This window comes from Zea mays, chromosome 10 (assembly GCF_902167145.1).
Source record: "Zea mays cultivar B73 chromosome 10, Zm-B73-REFERENCE-NAM-5.0, whole genome shotgun sequence".
Classification (NCBI taxonomy): Eukaryota; Viridiplantae; Streptophyta; class Magnoliopsida; order Poales; family Poaceae; genus Zea; species Zea mays.
Genome location: NC_050105.1, coordinates 95,347,172 through 95,367,776, shown reverse-complemented (window position 1 = coordinate 95,367,776; position 20,605 = coordinate 95,347,172). Strand labels below are relative to the sequence as shown.

At 44.9% G+C, this 20,605-nt stretch overlaps 1 protein-coding gene across 1 annotated transcript; it reads right to left on the bottom strand.

Moving 5' to 3' along the window:
* Positions 1–11,207: 11,207 nt before the first annotated feature.
* Positions 11,208–11,806, bottom strand: LOC100275758 (uncharacterized). The gene has a single exon (NM_001245884.2). The coding sequence runs from the start codon at positions 11,705–11,707 to the stop codon at positions 11,396–11,398; it is 312 nt and encodes a 103-aa protein (NP_001232813.1). The 5' UTR covers positions 11,708–11,806; the 3' UTR covers positions 11,208–11,395.
* Between the last annotated feature and the right edge of the window lie 8,799 nt (positions 11,807–20,605).

Sequence of the window (20,605 nt, the reverse complement as noted above, 5' to 3'; positions counted from 1 at the left end):
ACAGCTAGTGGCGGTGGCGGCGGTGGCATGGGAAATAAAAGGGCGGACGTGTGTGGGAAATGAAACGACACAGTGTTAGCTTAAAATTACTTATTTTCCGATGGCTAGGAGACAAGCCGTCGGAACCTAGCCAAGCCATCGGAAATAACCTTTATTTCCGACGGCTGTCAGATAAGTCATACGACGTAAGGTTATCTTCGATGGCTTATCTGACAACTGTCAGAAATAAGTTATACGTTCGATGACTGTTGCCTGTTGGATGTCGTTGAAGATAAACTTACGTCCGACGGCTCCATGGACGACCATCGGATATAATTTGGCTATTGGATGTTTCTCAATTTCCTGTACTGGACATTGTTCTTGAATTGCTGGTAGCCCTGGATGCATTGCTTTGGACTAACGGTACTCCTGAACGTAATCCTCCCATACCACCCAAATTCAACTTTCATTTCACATGAATATCACTTAATTCAACGAAGCAATTAATTGATCAAATTACACTTTATTAAATTTAAAAGTTTGGCTAAGCATTTTTATGCAAAAAAACAAGATTAACAACGATTACAAGCACTACACCAAAATCATACACTTCCTACGATTTTTTAACTTCCTACAGCTTTTATAACAAACCGTAGGAAATAAATAACTTCCGAGAGGCAACTGGTAGCTCTAGGAAATAAACATAACTTCCTACGGTATTTTATAAAAGCTGTAGGAAGTTAGCTTTCACATGCTGACCCGTGTGTTCGGTCAAGCGAGCCGCTAACTTCCGAGAGTTTAGCTAACTTCCTAGAGTTTAGGGCTAACTTCCTAGGGTTTAGGCTCTAGGAAGTTTACTATTTTGGTGTAGTGAAGGAAGATTATGAAAAATTCTGGTAAATTGTATCACAGGTTTCTATTCATTGACTCAATATGCAATTTTGTAATCAAAACATGTATAAACCTGTATCAAGATGGTCAACGACATTTGCCTTCGTCCGTGTAATGTTGCTCTATAGACTCTAAGTCTTGCTCTTGTAGATCAACGTAGCCTTCGGGAAACACGCTTTCTTCTACGGCGATCAACACAAACATACACAAAGAAAAACAACAACAACCAATTATAAAAATAATGGATCCATGATTTTAGTGGAAAAATATAGAACAAAAACTTTGTGAGTAAAGCATAAATGATAATTTTGGCCACACGACACTCTAGCGAACAGTGGTTGGTCAGATGGCGTTCGCCTAACTTATAGTGGCCAACCCATTGTGATGTACTAGAATACTCATATCCACAAGGTGCACCTTTTTCGGTTATGAAAATACTTATGTTGGTCTGCCATGAGTAATCGAGAGTGGCTGACCTTCATGGTTTCATGGGCATTGTCGTGAGTAACTACTGCGGGTTCAGGAGTGGCCTACACTACCGGAATCCGGGCCTTTGCTGAGTGCCGGTGGCTTTGTCGAGCGCTGCACTCGGCAAAGTCCTGCGCTCAGTAAAGAGCTTGTTTACCGAGTGCAGGACACTCGGCATAGAGAAACACTTGGCAAAGACTGCTTTGCCGAGCGGCAAACACTCGGCAAAGATGGCTCTCGGCAAAGGGCCGTTAGCGGCAGTCTACAGCTGACGGTCGTCAGTCTTTGCCGAGGGCCAAAAGCCGGCACTCGGCAAAGCAGATTCTTTGCCGAGTGTCAAATATCTGGCACTCGGCAAAGAGGGTCTTTACCGAGTGTCTTCTGTGGACACTCGACAAAGCATATTTTTATTTTTTTTATTTTGGCCACCAAACTTTTTGTGGTATGTTCCTACACTATGTAGACCTACATGTACCATTTTGGGACAATTATAACAGTGTTTTCAATAGCTAGTAGATTTAGTTCCTTTATTTGAATTTCTTCGGAAAATTCAGATTTGAACTGTAGGTCACTCGTAATTTGAAAAACCGTGTATGCAAAAATGATATCCATGCTACTTAGCACAAGTTACGACTGATTTCAGGAGCGGATCGGAAACTTCGAGCAACATGCTCACTAAACATGGCTGTGAACTTGCCATCCACATGTTTAAAAATTGTATAAAACACAAACAAAGTGAGAAAATCATGAAACCTGTCCACGTGTCATGATATCATATGTAGAGGCTATGATAAAAATTTGAAAAAGTTTCGAGAAAGCTGTGACGCACTATGTGTACAAACCTAAGAGATCCACATTGAAACTCTATGATTTCATGTGTAGTTCTCTTAGGTTTCTACACATAATGTCTCACAACTTTCTCCAAACATTCTAAATTTTTTATCACAGCCTCTACATATTATATCATGGCACGTGGACAAGTTTCATGATTTTCTGAGTTTGTTTGTGTTTTATAAAATTTTTAAACAGTTGGATGGCAAGTTCACAGCCATGTTGAGTGAGCATGGTGCTCGAAGTTTCTGGTCCGCTCCTGAAATCAGTCGTAACTTGTGCTAACTAGCATGGATATTATTTTTGCATGCACGGTTTTCCAAGTTTCGAGTGACTTGCAGTTCAAATGTGATTTTTTCGAAGAAATTCAAATAAACGAACTAAATCTACTAGCTATAGAAAACACTTTTCTAATTGTCTCAAAATGTATATGTAGGTCTATATAGTGTAGGAACACACCACAAAAATTTTGATTGGGAAAATAAAAAAAATAAAAATGTAATTTGCCGAGTGTTTAGAAATGACACTCGGCAAAGTAGCCTTTGCCGAGTGTCCCCTGGGCGATACTCGGCAAAGAATTGTAAAATAATCTTTGCCGAGTGTCGCCCAGGGGACACTCGGCAAAGACGACTTTGCCGAGTGCCCCCGATCTGGCACTCGGCAAAGCGTATTTTAAAATTAAAAAAAAAATCTTTGCCGACTGCCAGATCAAGGGCACTCGGCAAAGCACTCGTACATAGCGCTGGTCAGTTCTTCTTCTTCCTCACTCTCTCACTCTCTCACTCCGCCGTGCCCTCTGCTTCACGCCGTCGCCATGCCCTTGTTGTGCCCACGCCCTCGCCGCGCCGCCGCCGCGCCGCCGTGCCCACGGCCGCCATCGCGCCCGCGCCGTGCCCGCCGTCGTGCCCTTCCTGCCCGCGACCTCGCCCTCGGCCCGTGTGTCCTCCCTGCCCGCGACCTCGCCCGCCGCCGTGCCCTCGCCCGCCCGCCGCCAAAGTGCACGCCGGGAAAGTGCACGCGACCGACCTCAAACCCCGGCGCCCCGTCGTCTCGCCCGCGCCGCCGTACCTCAAACCGTTTGTGATATTGTAATTAAAAAGCTTTATGTTCTATGTGTATGATTTATATGAAATGATTAGTTTTAATATTGAGTTAATTATATACGTGTATGATTAGGTTAATATGTAGTCTTGTTGTGTTAAATTTATGTACGTGTATGATTAGGTTAATATGTAGTATTGTTGATTGCCGGTCATCGTGCCGTTGAATTATGTGTGGATGTCAGCCATTGTGCTGATAGTTTTATTTGTAGGATTTTGAAACCTCCCCGTGCAGAGGAGGTGCTGCCGAAATTTTCTGTTGCTAGGCTTTTGTTAGAGGATGGAGGACCGTGAGTGGATGTACACGGGCCGTAGAGGAAGAAACGATGTCACCACTGAATGGATTAGAAAGACCAATGATTTTGTGGAACAGGCATATGGCGAAGCTGCTAAAGGAGCGAGTCTAGTCCCATGCCCATGCAGCAAATGTGCCAACCGGAAAATAAAACCAAAGAAGGCCATGGTAGAACATATTTGGAAGAATGGATTTACGCCGGGCTATAATCGGTGAATATTTCATGGTGAAGCGCATCGTACGAGAGAGGAGGTGCTGAGACAATGTGTCGAGGATTATGACGTGGATGCGGGGGTAGCGGATATGTTGAACGACTATCAGGAGGCACAGTACACGGGAGGATGTATGGATGACGAGCCAGAGCCGACTGCAAAGGCGTTCTACGACATGTTCGACGCGGCATAGAAGCCCATTCACGGCCAGACAAAGGTTTCTCAACTGGATGTCATTGGGCGTGTAATGGCGTTCAAGTCACAGTACAACATGAGTAGAGACACATTCGATGGCTTGTTGACGGTTATTGGGAGCCTGCTTCCGGATGATCACGTTCTGCCAAAGAGCATGTACGAGGCACAGAAACTCCTTCGTGCACTCAAGATGACATATGAGCAGATTCATGCTTGTCCGAAGGGCTGCGTGCTATTTAGGAAAGAATACGCGGAGGCAAAGTACTGTCCCAAGTGTAAATCGTCTAGGTTCATGGAGGTAGACTTTGGTGATGGACAGAAGAGGCAGCTCGACATCCCCTTGACAATCCTACGGCACATTCCGTTCATATCGAGGATCCAGTGTCTGTACATGACAGAGGAATCCGCGAAACAGATGACATGGCACAAAAATGGAAAATGATACAATCCTGACAAGATGGTGCATGCATCCGATGGTGAAGCATGAAAACACTTTGATGCCATTCACCTTGAGAAAGCCGAAGAGGCTCGTAATGTACATGTTGCGTTGGCCACAGATGTGTTCAATCCCTATGGAATGAGCGCTGCCCCGTACACATGTTGGCCTGTGTTTGTTATCCCAATCAATCTCCCCCCTGGTGTGTGCTTTCAAAGGCAGAATATATTCGTGTCGTTGATAATTCCCGGACACTCGAGGAATAAAATGGGCATGTACATGGAGCCTTTGATCAATGAATTGGTACGTGCCTGGTAGGAAGGGGTATGGATGTATGATCGAGCTACAAAGACAAACTTCAGAATGCATGTTTGGTACAAGTACTCCATGCATGACTTACCGGCGTATGGGCTATTCTGCGCCTGGTGTGTTCATGGTAAGTTCCCATGCCCAGTTTGCAAGGAAGCTCTCAGGTTCATTTGGTTGAAAAAGGGTGGCAAATATTCGTCCTTCGATAAACATCGACAATTTCTCCCTTCTGACCATCCATTCCGCCTAGACATCAAGAACTTTACGAAAGGTGTCGTAGTGACAGACCGCCCACCTGCAACGATGACTGGTGCCGAAATTCGTCAACAGATAGATGGGCTCGTGGCCAATACAGAAGGTGGTTTTGTGGGATATGGTGAGCAGCATATGTGGACACATAAGTCTGGCTTGACTCGGCTCCCCTATTATGACGACCTGCTCCTTCCACACAACATTGACGTGATGCACACTGAAAAGAATGTTGCCGAGGCACTGTGGGCAACAATTATGGACATTCCTGATAAGTCAGGATAACGTGAAGGCAAGAGTGGATCTGGTAGCGTTATGTGATAGACCACACCTAGAGATGAATCCACCAAGTGGCGGAAAGACGTGGAGAAGGCCTAAGGCCGATTTCGTCCTAAGCAGGGCCCAGAGGAAGGAAGTACTTCAGTGGATCAAGATGTTGATGTTCCCTGATGGGTATGCAGCTAACCTAAGTAGGGGGGGTGAACTTATCTACTATGCGAGTCTTAGGGATGAAGAGTCATGACTTTCACATATGGATTGAATGGATTCTTCCTGCGATGGTTCGAGGCTATGTCCCTGAGCATGTTTGGCTAGCGCTTTCAGAGTTGAGCTATTTCTTCTGTCAGCTTTGTGCAAAAGAGTTATCTCGGACCGTGGTTGCAGACTTGGAAAGATTGGCACCTGTGTTACTGTGTAAGCTTGAGAAGATATTTCCACCCGGCTTCTTCAATCCAATGCAGCATTTGATTCTTCATCTCCCCTATGAGGCACGAATGGGGGGGCCCGTGCATGGACGTTTGGTGCTATCCAATCGAGAGATGTCTAAAGACTATTCGAAAGAAATGTAGAAATAAATGCAAAATCGAGGCTTCCATTGCAGAGGCATACATTCTAGAGGAGGTCTCAAACTTCACAACAACTTATTATAGTGACAAACTGTCGAGCGTGCATAATCCACCCCCTCGTTACAATGATGGCGACAATGAATCGAACCTTAGCATATTTCGAGGCCAACTCGGAAGCGCAAGTGGCTCGACCACCAAGACCCTAACACATGAAGAGTGGCGGCATATCATGCTATATGTATTGAACAACCTTGAAGAGGTGACGCTATACATGGAACAATTTCTTCATGAATTCTGGCGTCGATCAAGGGACCCCACTCCAAAGGAATATGACACTCTTCTTAGAAAGGGTGCGAGAAATGGGTTGCCCAATTTCATTTCCTGGTTCAAACATAAGGTACATGCTTAGTTTGTAAAAGAGATACGTCTTTGAACTCAGTTTAGCGTCTTTTAACTTGCGAATACTTGCAGGGCCAAAGAGATCCGTCTATGAGTGCCGAGTTGAGACAAGTAGCCAACGACTTTGCTTGTAGGGTCAAGAAATATTCTGGGTATGACGTCAATGGATACCGTTTTCGCACAACAAACTACGACAAAAGTCGCCCCAATCGGAAAACAATGTGTTCTGGAGTCTTTACGCCCGGCCTTGACGATGTCGATTATTTTGGACGAATCGAAGAAATATATGAGCTCAATTTTCCAAACCTCTTAGCTTACTCCAGTGATATTCAAATGTCATTGGTTTGACCCTCAAGTGACGAGACGGGCACATTCTAATCTTGGGATAGTCGAAATTCGACAAGATTCCACCTTACCAGGAGCCGATGTCTATATCGTGGCCCAACAGGCCACACAAGTGTATTATCTCCCATATGCGTGCCAAATGAAAGAACATCTTAAGGGTTGGGATGTTGTGTATAAGGTATCACCGCATGGGAGGTTACCTGTTCCTAACGATGAAGATTACAACTTAGACCCGGACACATATGATGGAGAGTTCTTCCAAGAAGATGGGCTAGAAGGGCGATTTGAGATAGACTTAACCGAAGCTATCGGAATGGACGTAGATATTGAAATGGTTGTTGATGAGGAGGATGATGAGGTGCAAAATGATAATGACTTAGTAATCCTTGAAGGCAATGACATTAATGACGAACTTGCGTCTTTCGATGGTGTTGAGTTTGAAATAGTTGATAGTGATGATGAGAGTTATGATCCGGCTAACCCCGACACATATGAAGATTATTTTTAATCGATGTAATGCTATATGACTTTTTTTATTTCGCATCTGTTTTTAAATACATATTTTTATATGTGCTTATTTGTTTACTCTTAATTACAGGTTTTTGGACAAATATGGTCGGTGGTAATTGGCTGAGGAGGAGGAGGGGGAGGAGGAGTAGGTCGGTGAACGAGGCAGAGCAGGCGGCGCAGCTGTCCAGCAGCATGTGACGCCTCAGGACGACGACGACCAGCAGTAGGACGATGACAACTAGCAGCAGGACGCCTCAGGTTCTGGCGACTCAGGTTCGAGGAGCATCTACCTGCGAGGTCCCGCGAGTCTCCCTCAGCGTTCCATACTTCGGGACAGGCGACCGCTGATTCGGCCGGATGGGGAGAGGTATGTAACTTTATGTTCTTTATTCTTGTTCATATTATGTGTTCAAAATCATAATATAAACTAATACTTTTTATTTATCACTTGGACAGGTCTTGGACGGTTGTGGATTATGTTGGGGGTCATCGTCACCCCCCCAATGGCATCCTCAGCCTGCTATGCAGGGAACACTTCCCTGGACTGGTTGAGTACGCCGGAGTGACGGGCCCAGCCTACACCTTCGACCACTACGCCGTCGCCCCCGATGCAGTAGACCGGGATGGCCGGGAATTCAATAACAAGGCAGAGCGGGTGAAGCAAGAGCTCTGGGTAAGTCTTAGTATAATGTAAAATATGTCGTATTCGTAGCAAATTCTTGAAATAATGTATGAATACATCGTTTTTGTATGCATGATTTCTTCAGATGCGAGGCTGGATACGAGGCTAGGGCGGATGTGGTGGCCACCACGAGCTGTAAGAAGCTCGTAGTGGACATGCACTATGAGGCCCGAATCTAGGCCATAGTCAGCTACCACGGCTCCGTCCTTAGGGAGAGGGTGACCAAGCAACAAGCCCGAACCATGTCGTTGACTAGGGACCAGTACCTGTAGGTAAAGTCATGCATGATTGGTACCAGTACTCCATGCATGAATTTTATTTTATCTTCTGATATGCACTTTACGTGTTTACTTTGTAAATGATTCCACATTGGTGCGCCACACATCCTCTGTGCTGGGAGCAGATGGTGGATAGGTGGTGCTCGGCTGAGTGGGACGAGGCGCACAACGCTAGCCGGGAACGGCGTATGATGATGCAAGGTCCCTCCCACCACCAAGGCAGCCGGAGCCTGGGCCAATATGCAGAAGCATGGGTACACCCTCTTTTTTATTTAGGTATATATCACTAGATTAGATATTATTTCTAACTATCTCGTTGGTTTTCTTGGAGTCGGCGTCACATGGTGGTCGGCCTTGCTCCACCTTCTCGGCCTATGCTATGGCCCATAAGGACAAGGTGACGTCCGACGTCACCTACAACCCGGATGATGGGCCCGAGGCCTACACCAACCCCGTCGTCTACAGCCGCCTTCATGACTACACCGCCATGGCACAGGAGGTCCATGGCCCAGAATATGATCCGAGCACCGAGCCGATCGACCCCGATGTGCTGATGAGGGTCAGAGGAGGCAAGAGACATGGGCGGTACTGGATTGCCGATGGGGCAATTGACTCGTCCTCCACTCCCACTCTGTCTCAGGTGAGAGCAAGGAGCACGGGCTCGAGTCCAGTCATACGACCTCGGCATGACAGCTCTCAGCATCGCATACACCAACTCGAGGCTAGTGCTTCTGTAACTCGTCATTCCTTGAGTTATATACCTTCTCTTTGAGTTACTATAACGTTGGCTTGTAATATTACAGACCCAACTAGAAGAAGAGAGGAGGGAACATCAAGAGATGGAGGCGAGGATAATGGCGGAGCGGGCGGCGACTGATCAGAGGATGACAGAGATATTCCAGTACATGCAGAGCCTTAGCGCCACACAGGGTTTCGCTCTGCCACCTCCATTGTTCCCTGCAGTTGACCCTGCTATGTTCCATACTCCTGTGAGTATCAAAATTGTAGTTAGATGTTGGTAATGCATCTGGTATAACACATGCAATCTCTTCTCTGTGCAGGGCCAATCTGGGGCGACATCCAACAACCCTCCTGAAGGGTTCAGCCCAACGCAGCACCAGACCAACCGCCCACCTCCATGAGTGCCGAGTTATGTTTTTAGTGTTTCGAACACAAAACTTATGTTGAATACTTGTCAGAGCTTGTGAACTTGTGTTGATACTTCTGAACTTCTGTTAATACTGTTTGTGTTGAGAACCTCTCAACTTATGTTGAATACTTATGTCAGAATTTGTGTTAATACTGTTTGTGTTGGCTATATATGTCTGTGATGATCTGTGATGTATATATGTGATATCTGTGAAATATCTTTTGTTTGTTTGGATGGAATAGGGAAAACAAATAAAAAAGGTGCCTACTGGTCACTTTGCCGAGTGTAACACTCGGCAAAGAGGTGCTTTGTCGAGTGTCAGAGCTGTAGCACTCGGCAAAGAACCAAGACCTGGGCACCGGTATAGGTTCTTTGCCGAGTGTAATGGCTCTGGCACTCGGCAAAAAAGCACGCTTTGCTGAGTGCCATACCAAGCACTCGGCAAAGGACCTGACACGGGGACCCCCTCTGGCACTCGGCAAAGGTGGATTCTTTACTGAGAGTTGTCGGACAGACACTCGGCAAAGGTAACTTCTTTGTCGAGTGTCACCCGGGGCACTCAGCAAAGACGCCGTCTACGTCACCCGTCGCCGTAACAGCTGCTTTTCTTTGCCGAGTGCTCTCTGGCACTCGGCAAACCATTTTACCGAGTGCCTGAGAAACAGTACTCGGCAAAGAAGGCTTTGCCGATGCACTATGTGCCGAGCCCTCTTTGCCGAGTGCGACACTCGGCAAAGCCTTTGCCGAGTGTTTTTAAGGCTTTGCCGAGTGCTTCGGGCACTCGGCAAAGCCGTCTATTCCGATAGTGCTAGAGCATAGATTATCACCAATAGGCCCTTGCTATTGTATTTTTGTCGTCAAGATCTATTAGTGTTCTCATAGATAATAATGATTCTTAGACATACATATATTCAACAATAGTTTCCACACACCTCAAAATATAATAAAATTGTACTAGCGATGGGAATAGTTCCTAGACGCTTTATGTGTTTTTTATGGTGGCTTCCTTCGTGGCTAGCCTCCGAGGAAGTCATCCTTGACACGGCCAAAACTACCTAGGGAATTCATTTTTGTTGTCGTCAATTGTTAGATGACTTTGGTTGATGGCAGCATGTGGTTTCAAGCTATCTATCTACACTCAAATGTCACTTAGCTTATGGAACGCTAACAATAATTGTTGTAGGTCACTTCCTTTTGATCACTATGAAGTATCAAAAATAAGGCAACACAAGGTAGAAGATTGAAACCTTCTCCCTTCATTTATCTCCCCTTCGAGGAGATAAATAAAGGAAGAAGACATAAGCAATTAAAAGGTGTAGACGAAGTAAAAAGGTGTAAGAATATAATGAAAAGACGAATTATATTACTCTTCACATATGCCTTAGCATTTTTCATTACATTCTTCTTCTTATGAGATTACAAACAGTCATAGGAACCAGCTCGAAGGTACTTCAAAGGCTAACGAAAACGAAGCTTAGTGCCCTCAAAAGGTAAATTTATGCATGTCACTATTCACTTACTTATATGAAAGTTGTAGAGCTTCGTATGAAATTACAAACATGTCCACAAAGTCTACACACATGATTTACAAATAATATAGGGGCATCACTGTCTTTTCTATTTTTTTCTGCACAAGTCTTCAGCTTCTTTCCCTTGGTCGCTTTGCGGTCGAAGCTTTCTCCACGCCGAGGCTAGTGACCTCGGCTTGCACCTTCGCTGCACGCACGTATAGTCGAAGCTTCTTTTATAAGCTGCTTCAACCGAAAAGGCTACATTCATTCATTCTTTACTATTTGCTTGAAACACATTTGCTTACACCGAAATAAAGATGTCTTGAGGACCTTCGGTAAGACAGGCCTCAACAATTACCTTTATTATTATTACTACTTTGGCTTAATTTTTGTAGTTTAATTAAGCGCTCATGGAAATTATATATCAGTCGTCTCAACTGTAGGCAATAATATTATGTTTTTTTTTTCGAATTCGGGAATGGACTGAAAATGTGTATCCAAACAGACATGAATTTACGTGTAAGGCGCGTGGACAGTGGTTTATTTTTACACGTACAAAACAAGGGGTTTATTATTACAAACAAGACACGTCGTACAGACATACCGGCCGTTAATTATTACACACTTAACTCTCCCCGTTGGTGCATGCATGGGAGGTCGTTTATTTAGGTACGTACGCCATTATTGGAGATGATGATAGCAGTACTACTTCACTTGGCATTAGCCTTTGGGTCGTCAGCGCCGGGGATGATCTTGTTGCTGCAGATGCAGTCGTTCTTGAGGACGCAGTCGACAAAGCAGGTCTGGACAGCATCAGCCGACTCAAGGATACACTTGCCGGCACAGGCGCAGTTCTTGGAGCAGATGCACACGTTGTTGGGAACACGAGGATCAATCACCGTTTCGGTGCAGATGCGGCTGGGATGTTCTACGGTAACATCATCATCAGCGACGATTTGGCCGACGACGGCCAGCAGCATCAAGCAAACAATTGTCATCTTCTTCTGCGCAGCGGAAGCCATGGCTAAGGCGTGTATGGAGAAGTTGTGTGTCCGTGTGTGTGTGTTAGTGAGTGCGTCGGTCTGACTGTGTGAGCGATGGCTTACTGGTTGCTGTGTGCCGGCCGTTCCATGCAAGGTGCTGGTATTTATAGGCAACAAACTGCCTATAGCTAACTAGAGTGCTGAAAATATAAGATTTTCGTTAGGTCACTACTAAGGGGTGTTTGTGTTTGGTTTGAAAAACCACTTCATCCAAGATGAGATGGTACTGTTGGTCACTTGTTCTCAATTGATGTGCATCAAGAGCAAAGCAACGCATTTGTTATATATCAAAGACTTTCGTCCTTCGAAGCATTATTACCTCTCGGACATAATGAATATTACACTAGTAGAAAAAGTCTCAAAGCCTGCGATGCGATATATTTTTACATGCGGATTCGATTATCAACTGCCTATGCTATTTTTAGTGTCGATTCCTTAATAAAACCGCCACTAAAAATTGTATTTCTACATGTGGTTCCTTAAGAAAACCGCTTGTAAAAATATATGATTTCTAGTGACGGTTTACTTAAGGAACCACATGTAGAAATCTATAGTGACGGGCGGGTGGGGTGCATGGCCTGAGTCCTCTCTTTAAATAGTTTTTTTTCTGTTTTTAAAACCCATTTAATGTTTCTGAAAATAATTTTTACTAGCAGTTTTATTATGTCGATCGGCAGCGGAAATCGATTTACACTTGCGGTTTTGTTAACTCAACCGCCAATGAAAATCGATTTTCACTCGCGGTCCTCAGTTACCCACCAGTAAAAATAATTATTTTTTATTGGCCACTAGCAACGACGGTTATAAGAAACGCCAGTGAAAATAGGTTCACAACCGTCAGTATAGAGCTTCTTTGTACTAGTGTTAGACGAAGGTCATATAGAATGAGTCTCATCATTCATAAATATAAAAACATAATTACAAGTGTAATATCATGTCACATATTTACTTCATAATGAATATATTGATATTATCAAAGTTTGTATTACATCGATACCTTCGTCTTGCTTGAAGGTAATGACGCGAGTGCGATTACAATCCAGCCTGAATAGTACAGGGGTACTGTTCATCTATTTATAAACACTCGTACAACTTCGTATGTTATTACATTCATACCCTCAACAATTACATACAAGGTTTACAAATGTCATAGGGACAACATTGTCATTTGTAATCAACAACTTAAACAACACCTTCTCCTTGTGTCGCCTTCCTGCTTCATCATGACGAAGCTTGCTTCGGCCTTTCTGAAAATGAAGCTCCTGTAATACTTAATAACATACTAAAAACACATGGTTAGCCGTGTTTTTAGGACCTTCGGAAGACGAAGGCCCCCAACAGTAGCCCCTCGCAGTGTTATTTTGTTCCTTTGTCACAAATTTAGACTGCGAAATGAACGAAGGCCTTTAGCTGAAGGTCCGAAAAAACACCTTCCCTTCACTAGAATAGCGAAACCTTCTATATCGTGGGGCCCATCGTGCTATTGGTTCTTATGTAATACTCCCTTCGTTCCAATTTATAGTCTATTAAAAAACTTCATAAGTATTATTATTATTATTATTATTTACTCTAATATTATTTAGCATATAATATACTTTAATTATTTTTGTTTTTCCAAAAAAAGTAGAATAGGACAAGCCAATCAAACTTGGTATGAAAAGTCAAAACGAATTATAAATTGTGACCAAGTGAGTAGTATCAAATATATGGTCAAGAAATCCAATAGAAAATCGAGGATGTCTATTGACTTCACATACCTCAATAAAGTATGTCCGAAGGACGAATTCCCACTACCAAGAATTGATTCTCTAGTAGATGCAGCGGCCAAGTCGGAGCTCATGAGTTTGCTAGATTGTCACATGAAATCATAGAACTTTAATATAGATCGGCTAGGTTTCTACACATAGTGCGTGACAACTTTCTCGAAACAGTCTCAAATTTTTATCATAGGCTCTACATATGATATCATGTCATGTCGATAAGTTTCATGATTTTTTGACTTTGTTTGTGTTTTATACAATTTTAAAACAACTGGATGGCAAGTTCACGACCATGTTTCATTAGCATGGTGACCGAAAATTCTTGTCTATTTCTAAAATAGGCCGTAACTTGTGCTAAATAACATGAATATCATTTTTGCATTTACCGTTTTCCATTTTCGAGTGACTTGCAGCTCAAATCTGAATCATTCGAAGAAATTCAATTAAAGAAACTAAATCAAATAGCTATAGCAAACACTTTGATAATTATGCCAAAATTGAACATATAAGTCTACATAGTATAGGAACAAACCACAAAAAGTTTGGTTGGAAAAAGGAAATAGTCGTGGGAAGGCACTACTCGGCACAACGTTCCTTGACGAGTGTCTGCTCGGGGACACTCGGCAAAGAACTTATAAAAAATAAAGCAATCTTTGTCGAGTACCGAATCACGAGCACTCGACAAAGACGTTGAAGTTAACATAACAATGCGGCCCCATTCGTTTTTGTTTTTACCGTCGCCGCGCCATTCGTTTTCATGCCGCCGCCTCCCCCCGCGCGCCACCACCACTGACCGCGCCCGGCCTACCGCCCCCGTGCGCCCCGCACCGAGGAGGTGCTGCTGAAGCTCTGTCTCAGATCGAAGTAGAGCATGGAAACTAACCCCGTCTATGCAACCGTGGGTGGGATTAGGACCTATCCTCACCTATTAGAAGGTAGGAACGTAATTTCCATGCATTACATGTTTATATTAAACTATACTCGCTCGGTTATATATGTTAGAGGATGTACATGGACCATGTAGGAAGGAATGATGTCACCCCTGAATGGATTAGAAAGACCGATGCTTTCGTGGAACGAGCATTTGGTGAAGCTGCTAATGGAGCGAGTCTAGTCCCATGCCCATGCAACAAATGTGCCATCAGGAAAAGAAAAACAAAGAAGGTCATGGTAGAACATATTTGGAAGAATGGATTTACGCCGGACTAAACTCGGTGGATCTTCCATGGTGAAGCACATCGTATGAGAGAGGAGGTGGTGAGAGAACATGTGTCGAGGATTATGATGCTGATGTCGGGATAGCGGATATGTTGAACGACTATCACGAGGCATTGTTCGTCGGAGGATGCATGGAGGACGAGGCAGAACCGACCACAAAGGCGTTCTACGACATGTTTGACGCGGCATAGAAGCCCCTTCACGTCCAGCCAGAGGTTTCTCAACTGGATGCATTGGGCGTGTAATGGCGTTCAAGTAGCAGTACAACATGAGTCGAGACACATTCGATGGTTTGTTGAAAGTTATTGGGAGCGTGCTTCTAGAGGATCACGTTTTGCCAAAGAGCATGTACGAGGCACAGAAACTCCTTCGTGCACTCAAGATGACGTATGAGCAGATACATGCTTGTCCGAAGGGCTGCGTGCTATTTAGGAAAGAATACGCGGAGGCATAGTACTGTCTGAAGTATAAATCATCTAGGTTCATGGAGGTAGGCTCTGGTGATGGACAGAAGAGGCAACTTGACATCCCTGTGACAATTCTACGCCACCTTCCGTTCATACTGAGGATCCAGCATCTATAAATGACTGAGGAATCCACGAAACAGATGACATGGCACAAAAATGGGAAACGATACAATCCTGACAAGATGGTGCACGCATCCAATAGTGAAGCATGGAAACACTTTGATGTCATTCACCGTGAGAAAGCCAAAGAGGCTCATAATGTATGTGTTGCGCTGGCCACATATGGGTTCAGTCCCTATGGAATTAGCACTGCCCCGTACACATGTTGGCCCATGTTTGTTATCCCCATCAATCTCCCCTCTATGTATGCTTTCAAAGACACAACATATTTGTGTCGTTGATAATATTATGGGCGTGTACATGGAGCCTTTGATTGATGAATTGGTCCATGCTTGGGAGGAAGGGGTATGGACGTATGACCAAGCTACAAAGACAAACTTCAAAATGCATGTTTGGTACCAGTACTCCATGCATGACTTACGAGCGTATGGGCTATTCTGCGCCTAGTGTGTTCACAGTAAGTTCCCATGCCCAGTCTGCAAGGAAGCTCTTAGGTTTATTTGCTTGAAGAAGGGTGGCAAATATTCGTCGTTCGATAAACATCGACAATTTTCCCTCCTGACCAACCATTCCGCCTAGACATCTAGAACTTTACGAAGGTGTCTTAGTGATAGACCGCCCACCTACAATGATGATTGGTACCTAAATTTGTCAACAGATGATGTTGTAGTGCCTGAGTGGGACAAGGCACACAACGCTAGCCGGGAACGGCACCTGATGCTGCAAGGTACAGTCCCTCCCACCACCAAGGCTGCCGCAACCTCGGCAAATATGCAGAAGCATGGGTACGCCTTCTTTTTTATTTAGTTATAACACTGGATTAGACATGATTTCTAACTATCTCATTGGTTTTCTTGCAGTCGGCGTCACAAGGTGGCCAGCTTTGCTCCATCTTATTGGTGTATGCTATGACCCATAAGGGCAAGGTGATGTCTGACTCACCTACAACTCGTAGGATGAGCCTGAGGTTTATAGCAACCCCGTCATCTCAGCCACCTAAGTGAGTACACTGCCATGGTACATGAGGTCCATGGGCCAGATTACGATCCAAGGACCAAGGACATCGACGGATGATGTCCTCATGAGGGTCTGAGGAGGCAAGAGGCATGGGCGGTACTGGATTGCCGATGGGGCAATCGTCTCATCATGCACTCCCACTCAGTCTCAGGTGCGAGTAAGGAGCATGAGCTCAAGCCCAACCATACAACCTCGGCAGGACAGCTCACATCATCGGATACAACAACTCCAGGTTAGTGCTTCTATAACTCGTCATTCCTTGAGTTATATACCATCTCTTTGAGTTATTACAACATTGGGGTGAAATATTACAGGCCCAACTAGAAGAAGAGAGGAAGGAACGACAGGAAATGGAGGTGAGGATGATGGCGGAGTGGGAGGTGGAGCGGGTGGCCCTCTTGGCAGATCAACAAAGGATGGTGGAGATGTTCTAGTACATGAAGAGCCTTGGCGCCACATAGGGTTTTGCTCCACCACATCCATTGTTCCCTCCAGCTGACCCTGCTCAGTTCCATACACCTGTGACTATCAAAATTCTAGTCCTGCATGATATATATTCATCTGGTATAACACATGCAATCTCTTCTCTATGTAGAGACAATCTGCGGCATACAACAACCCTCATGGATCGCCCAGCCCATCGTCGCACCAGTCCAACTGCCCACCTCACTGATGATCTTCTCTTAGTGGTGATTTTGAGACTTGTTTGATAAACTTGGTCTGAACTTATGTCTATGAAAAACTTATGTTTGAGAGTTGGTAATACTTATATTAGTGAAACTTGGTATGAACATAGACATGTTTGTGAAAAACTTGTGAGATTTGTTGTTTTTGTGAGATATGTGGTCTCTATTATGCATGTGATGATTCTATGAACTTTGTGATGTATACGTGATGATTATGTGATATATGTTTTGTTTGTTTGGACGGAATAATAAAACAAATAAAAAAGGGGTATTCTGATCACTTTGTCGAGTGTAATATTCGGCAAAGAGGTACTTTGCCGAGTGCCATGACCATAGCACTTGACATAGAAGGCACACCTGGGAATAGGTAAAGCTTCTTTACCGAGTGCCTCCTAGTGGACTCGTCTAACACCCTGAATTTGGGGGTATAAAATTTCTTTCTAAATATCTACCAAATTCAGGTGTTACCCTTGCCTCTCTCTCTAATCTCTCTCCCTCTCTTACTCTTTGGGTAGAATTAAGTTAATTAGTGAAGAGTTTATTAATTATTTTTGTCAAAACTTATGTGAGTCAAGAATGGTTCCATCATGCTGAGCCTAAAATACTCTTTGAATTGATGCACATGTTTGATTTGGTTTGAATTTGAAACTTGGTTTGAATTTGAATTGAAAAACCTAGAAAAAATAAAATAGAAAAGGCATTAGAAATTCTTTGGAAATAGAAAAAACTCATTTCGGCCAAAAACAGCCCAGACAGCCCAGCCCGTGCGCGCCAGCCCTCCCTGACAGGCGGACCCCGCCTGTCAGTGCCCTCTCGTGCGCTCTCTCTCTCCCTCCCGCTGCCCGGTGGGGCCGGCCTGTCGGCGCCGATCCCATCGCGCACGCGTCCGTTCTCTCTCGCTGTCCGGTGGACCCCTTCTGTCAGCGCTGACCGCCCGTTCGTGAGTTCTCTCTCGCTGGCCCGTGAACCCCACCCGTCAGCACCCTCCGCTTCCCTAACCTCCCACCCTCACACCCCGCCGTGGACGCACCCACGTCGCGTGTTTCTCGGCCACCTCCGCACACACCCGACCTCTTTTTTGAGCCTGCACCCCACTCACTCACTCCCCTCGCTCATTAGCACCCCTCTACAAACCCCTCGCACCTCTGCCTCGCACAGTGCGCGCCCGTGGAGCACCATCGCCGTTCATCGTGACCTCACCCGTTCCGCGGCCGCCGTCGAGCCTCGGTCGTTTTCAATTCTTTGGTAAGCTCCGCCTCCTCGCTAGCGACACAAAACACCCCTTGGTTTGCCCCTACCCCCTCTATTCCCCTTTGCTCACGCTCACCGGACTCTCGCCGTGCAGCCGTGTCGCCCCCACCGTTGGTCTAGGGTCCCGCTATGTTCTCACCGTCACTCAAGCGCTCTAGAGCCGTCTCTCAACGTAACCCACCTCCCCATGCCCCTAATTTCCCTTTCCCTGTCTTATTGCTCACGCAATCGCTCGCCGAAGTAGGCTAGCGCTGCTGTCGGGCCACTCTACCGCAGACCGGTACCCTCCGGTGCCTCTGTGCCGCTGTCGTGCCCACGACCGAGTCTGCCGTGCCTCCCTAAACTTGCCTGAGCCCTTTCCAGCACCCCAGGACCCCCGACGTGCCCTTGCCCTCACCTCTGGTGGAGCTCCACCACGGAGTTGGGAGGCGCCGCCGCTGGCAGCCAAGGAAACCCTACCCAGACTTGCCGCGGGATCTCAGGCGTCCGTCTCAGATCAAGTGGCCTAGATTCAATTAGAGCAGACCTAATCCTACCCGTCCGATTCAGATCCGACCGCTCGGGTCTGCTCCCTCACCTGCGCCCTGTAGCTGGGACCGACCGGTCAGGCCGCCTCGCCCCCATGCCGCTGACAACCTTGGCCCGCCTGTCAGCGCTCGTCCACGCGTCCGTGCGCGCTTGCGCTCAGATCTGTTCTCAACCGTTCGTCTGCGATCGGATGGCTGAGAATACCCCGTAACCCTTCGCGTGTGATTTTTTTGAAGAAACCCTCGGTTTCCCGAGAATCAACCTGTCGTCCTGTAAATTCGCGCGTAGGCCCCTGACTTCTTATAAGAAGACCCTGAACTTTTAAATAATCACAGAATTAGACCTAGTTTTGTATTTCAAACTTCAAAACTTGTTTATTTCATATATTTTCCATATGAATTCCAAATTGAGTGATTCAAATTGCAAAATGTTCATAGGTATATTCTCTGTTCAAATAAATTATGTTCATCCACAGTATGTGCACTTTAATATTATGCCTAGACTATAGGTTAGTTTATGTAATAATTTATTTGTTTAATAAGATAAATAAAAAAGGAAACCCTAATGGTACTTAGATGTTTAATTTTGTGAGATTAATAATATGCCATGTGTGATTTGATCCCTGGTATAATTTTGTGTCTCACTAAAATTAGTAGAAATAAGTTATGTAATCCATAATGTTCAGAGAATCACTAATCCCTAAATGTACTAATCCCTAGCATTTAGGTTTATCTTTTGTGTTTATAAGGTCCTATAAAGCTTGTATTCACTTGATTGCATGTTTGGTGTGCTGTTAATTTGTCTTTTTCCAAATGTATTGAATGTATGATCACTTTATTTAGACAACGAGCAACCCGTGGTTCCTAAGTGTGTTGTCGAAGATCTTCCTGAGCAACAACCTGGTGAAGGCAAGTGTCATCTGACCTATTATGTCCTACTTACTTTATAATTCACCGTCCCACAATACATTATTGAAACCTAAGGATTAACTAGTCTGTATTTATCTTATCCTTGCTTACCTTTTGGGTTATCATGGTTAGCTTATGCTATCGCTTCAACTTAATCAATGAACATGATGTGAATATTTATGATAAGATGATGTTATCCCGATGATGATCTTGTGATATTTTAGGGGACTCAGGCCATTTTCCTGAGTACCTCTTCGTAAGGACCTGTCTGTTCAGTGACCACCCGGGATAACAGTGCAACCATGAGGGTGGAACGGGACGCCCTTAGCTGAATAATTAGATTAACCTGGGTGTAGTTGGCTTTTCCTGAGGGCCGTCAATGGGGGCCAGGGCGTAGTGCTCGCTCTGCCAAGGGGGGTGCAGAGGTTCATTCGATTTGGTTTTGTTAGTCACCCACCTTGGGGAGGTGTACTGCGTTTGTACGACTAGCGAAACCTAACGAGTAGCTATGCACCAGGGAGTCTTTGTAAAGGCTACATATTGAAAACTTGCCGACTCACCTTGGTAGTGTTTGAGGGTTTGATCGACCCAAGGCAAAAAGGGATCATGACTCGTGGGTAAAGTGTGCAACCTCTGCAGAGTGTTAGAAACTGGTATATCAGCCGAACTTACGGTTAAGAGCGGCCTTGGGATGCTCTTTGATTAGAAGAACTTTGTATACTTTTATGATGATGATGTTTAATGATGATGGTTATAATTATGCTCTCTGGTATTTCCTCTGGGAGGGAGTACATTTGGGTAATAACTGGGTTTATTACTAAAAACTGGCTCTACTATTAGTAATAAATACTTGACCAACTAAAGGCAACTGCTTAACCTTAACTCCACATACAACTAGTCCACTTTAGCCAAACGGGACATT

Coding starts and splice junctions, on each gene's coding strand:
- LOC100275758 (NM_001245884.2), bottom strand. CDS start 11,707: ATGGCTTCCGCTGCGCAGAAGAAGATGACAATTGTTTGCTTGATGCTG.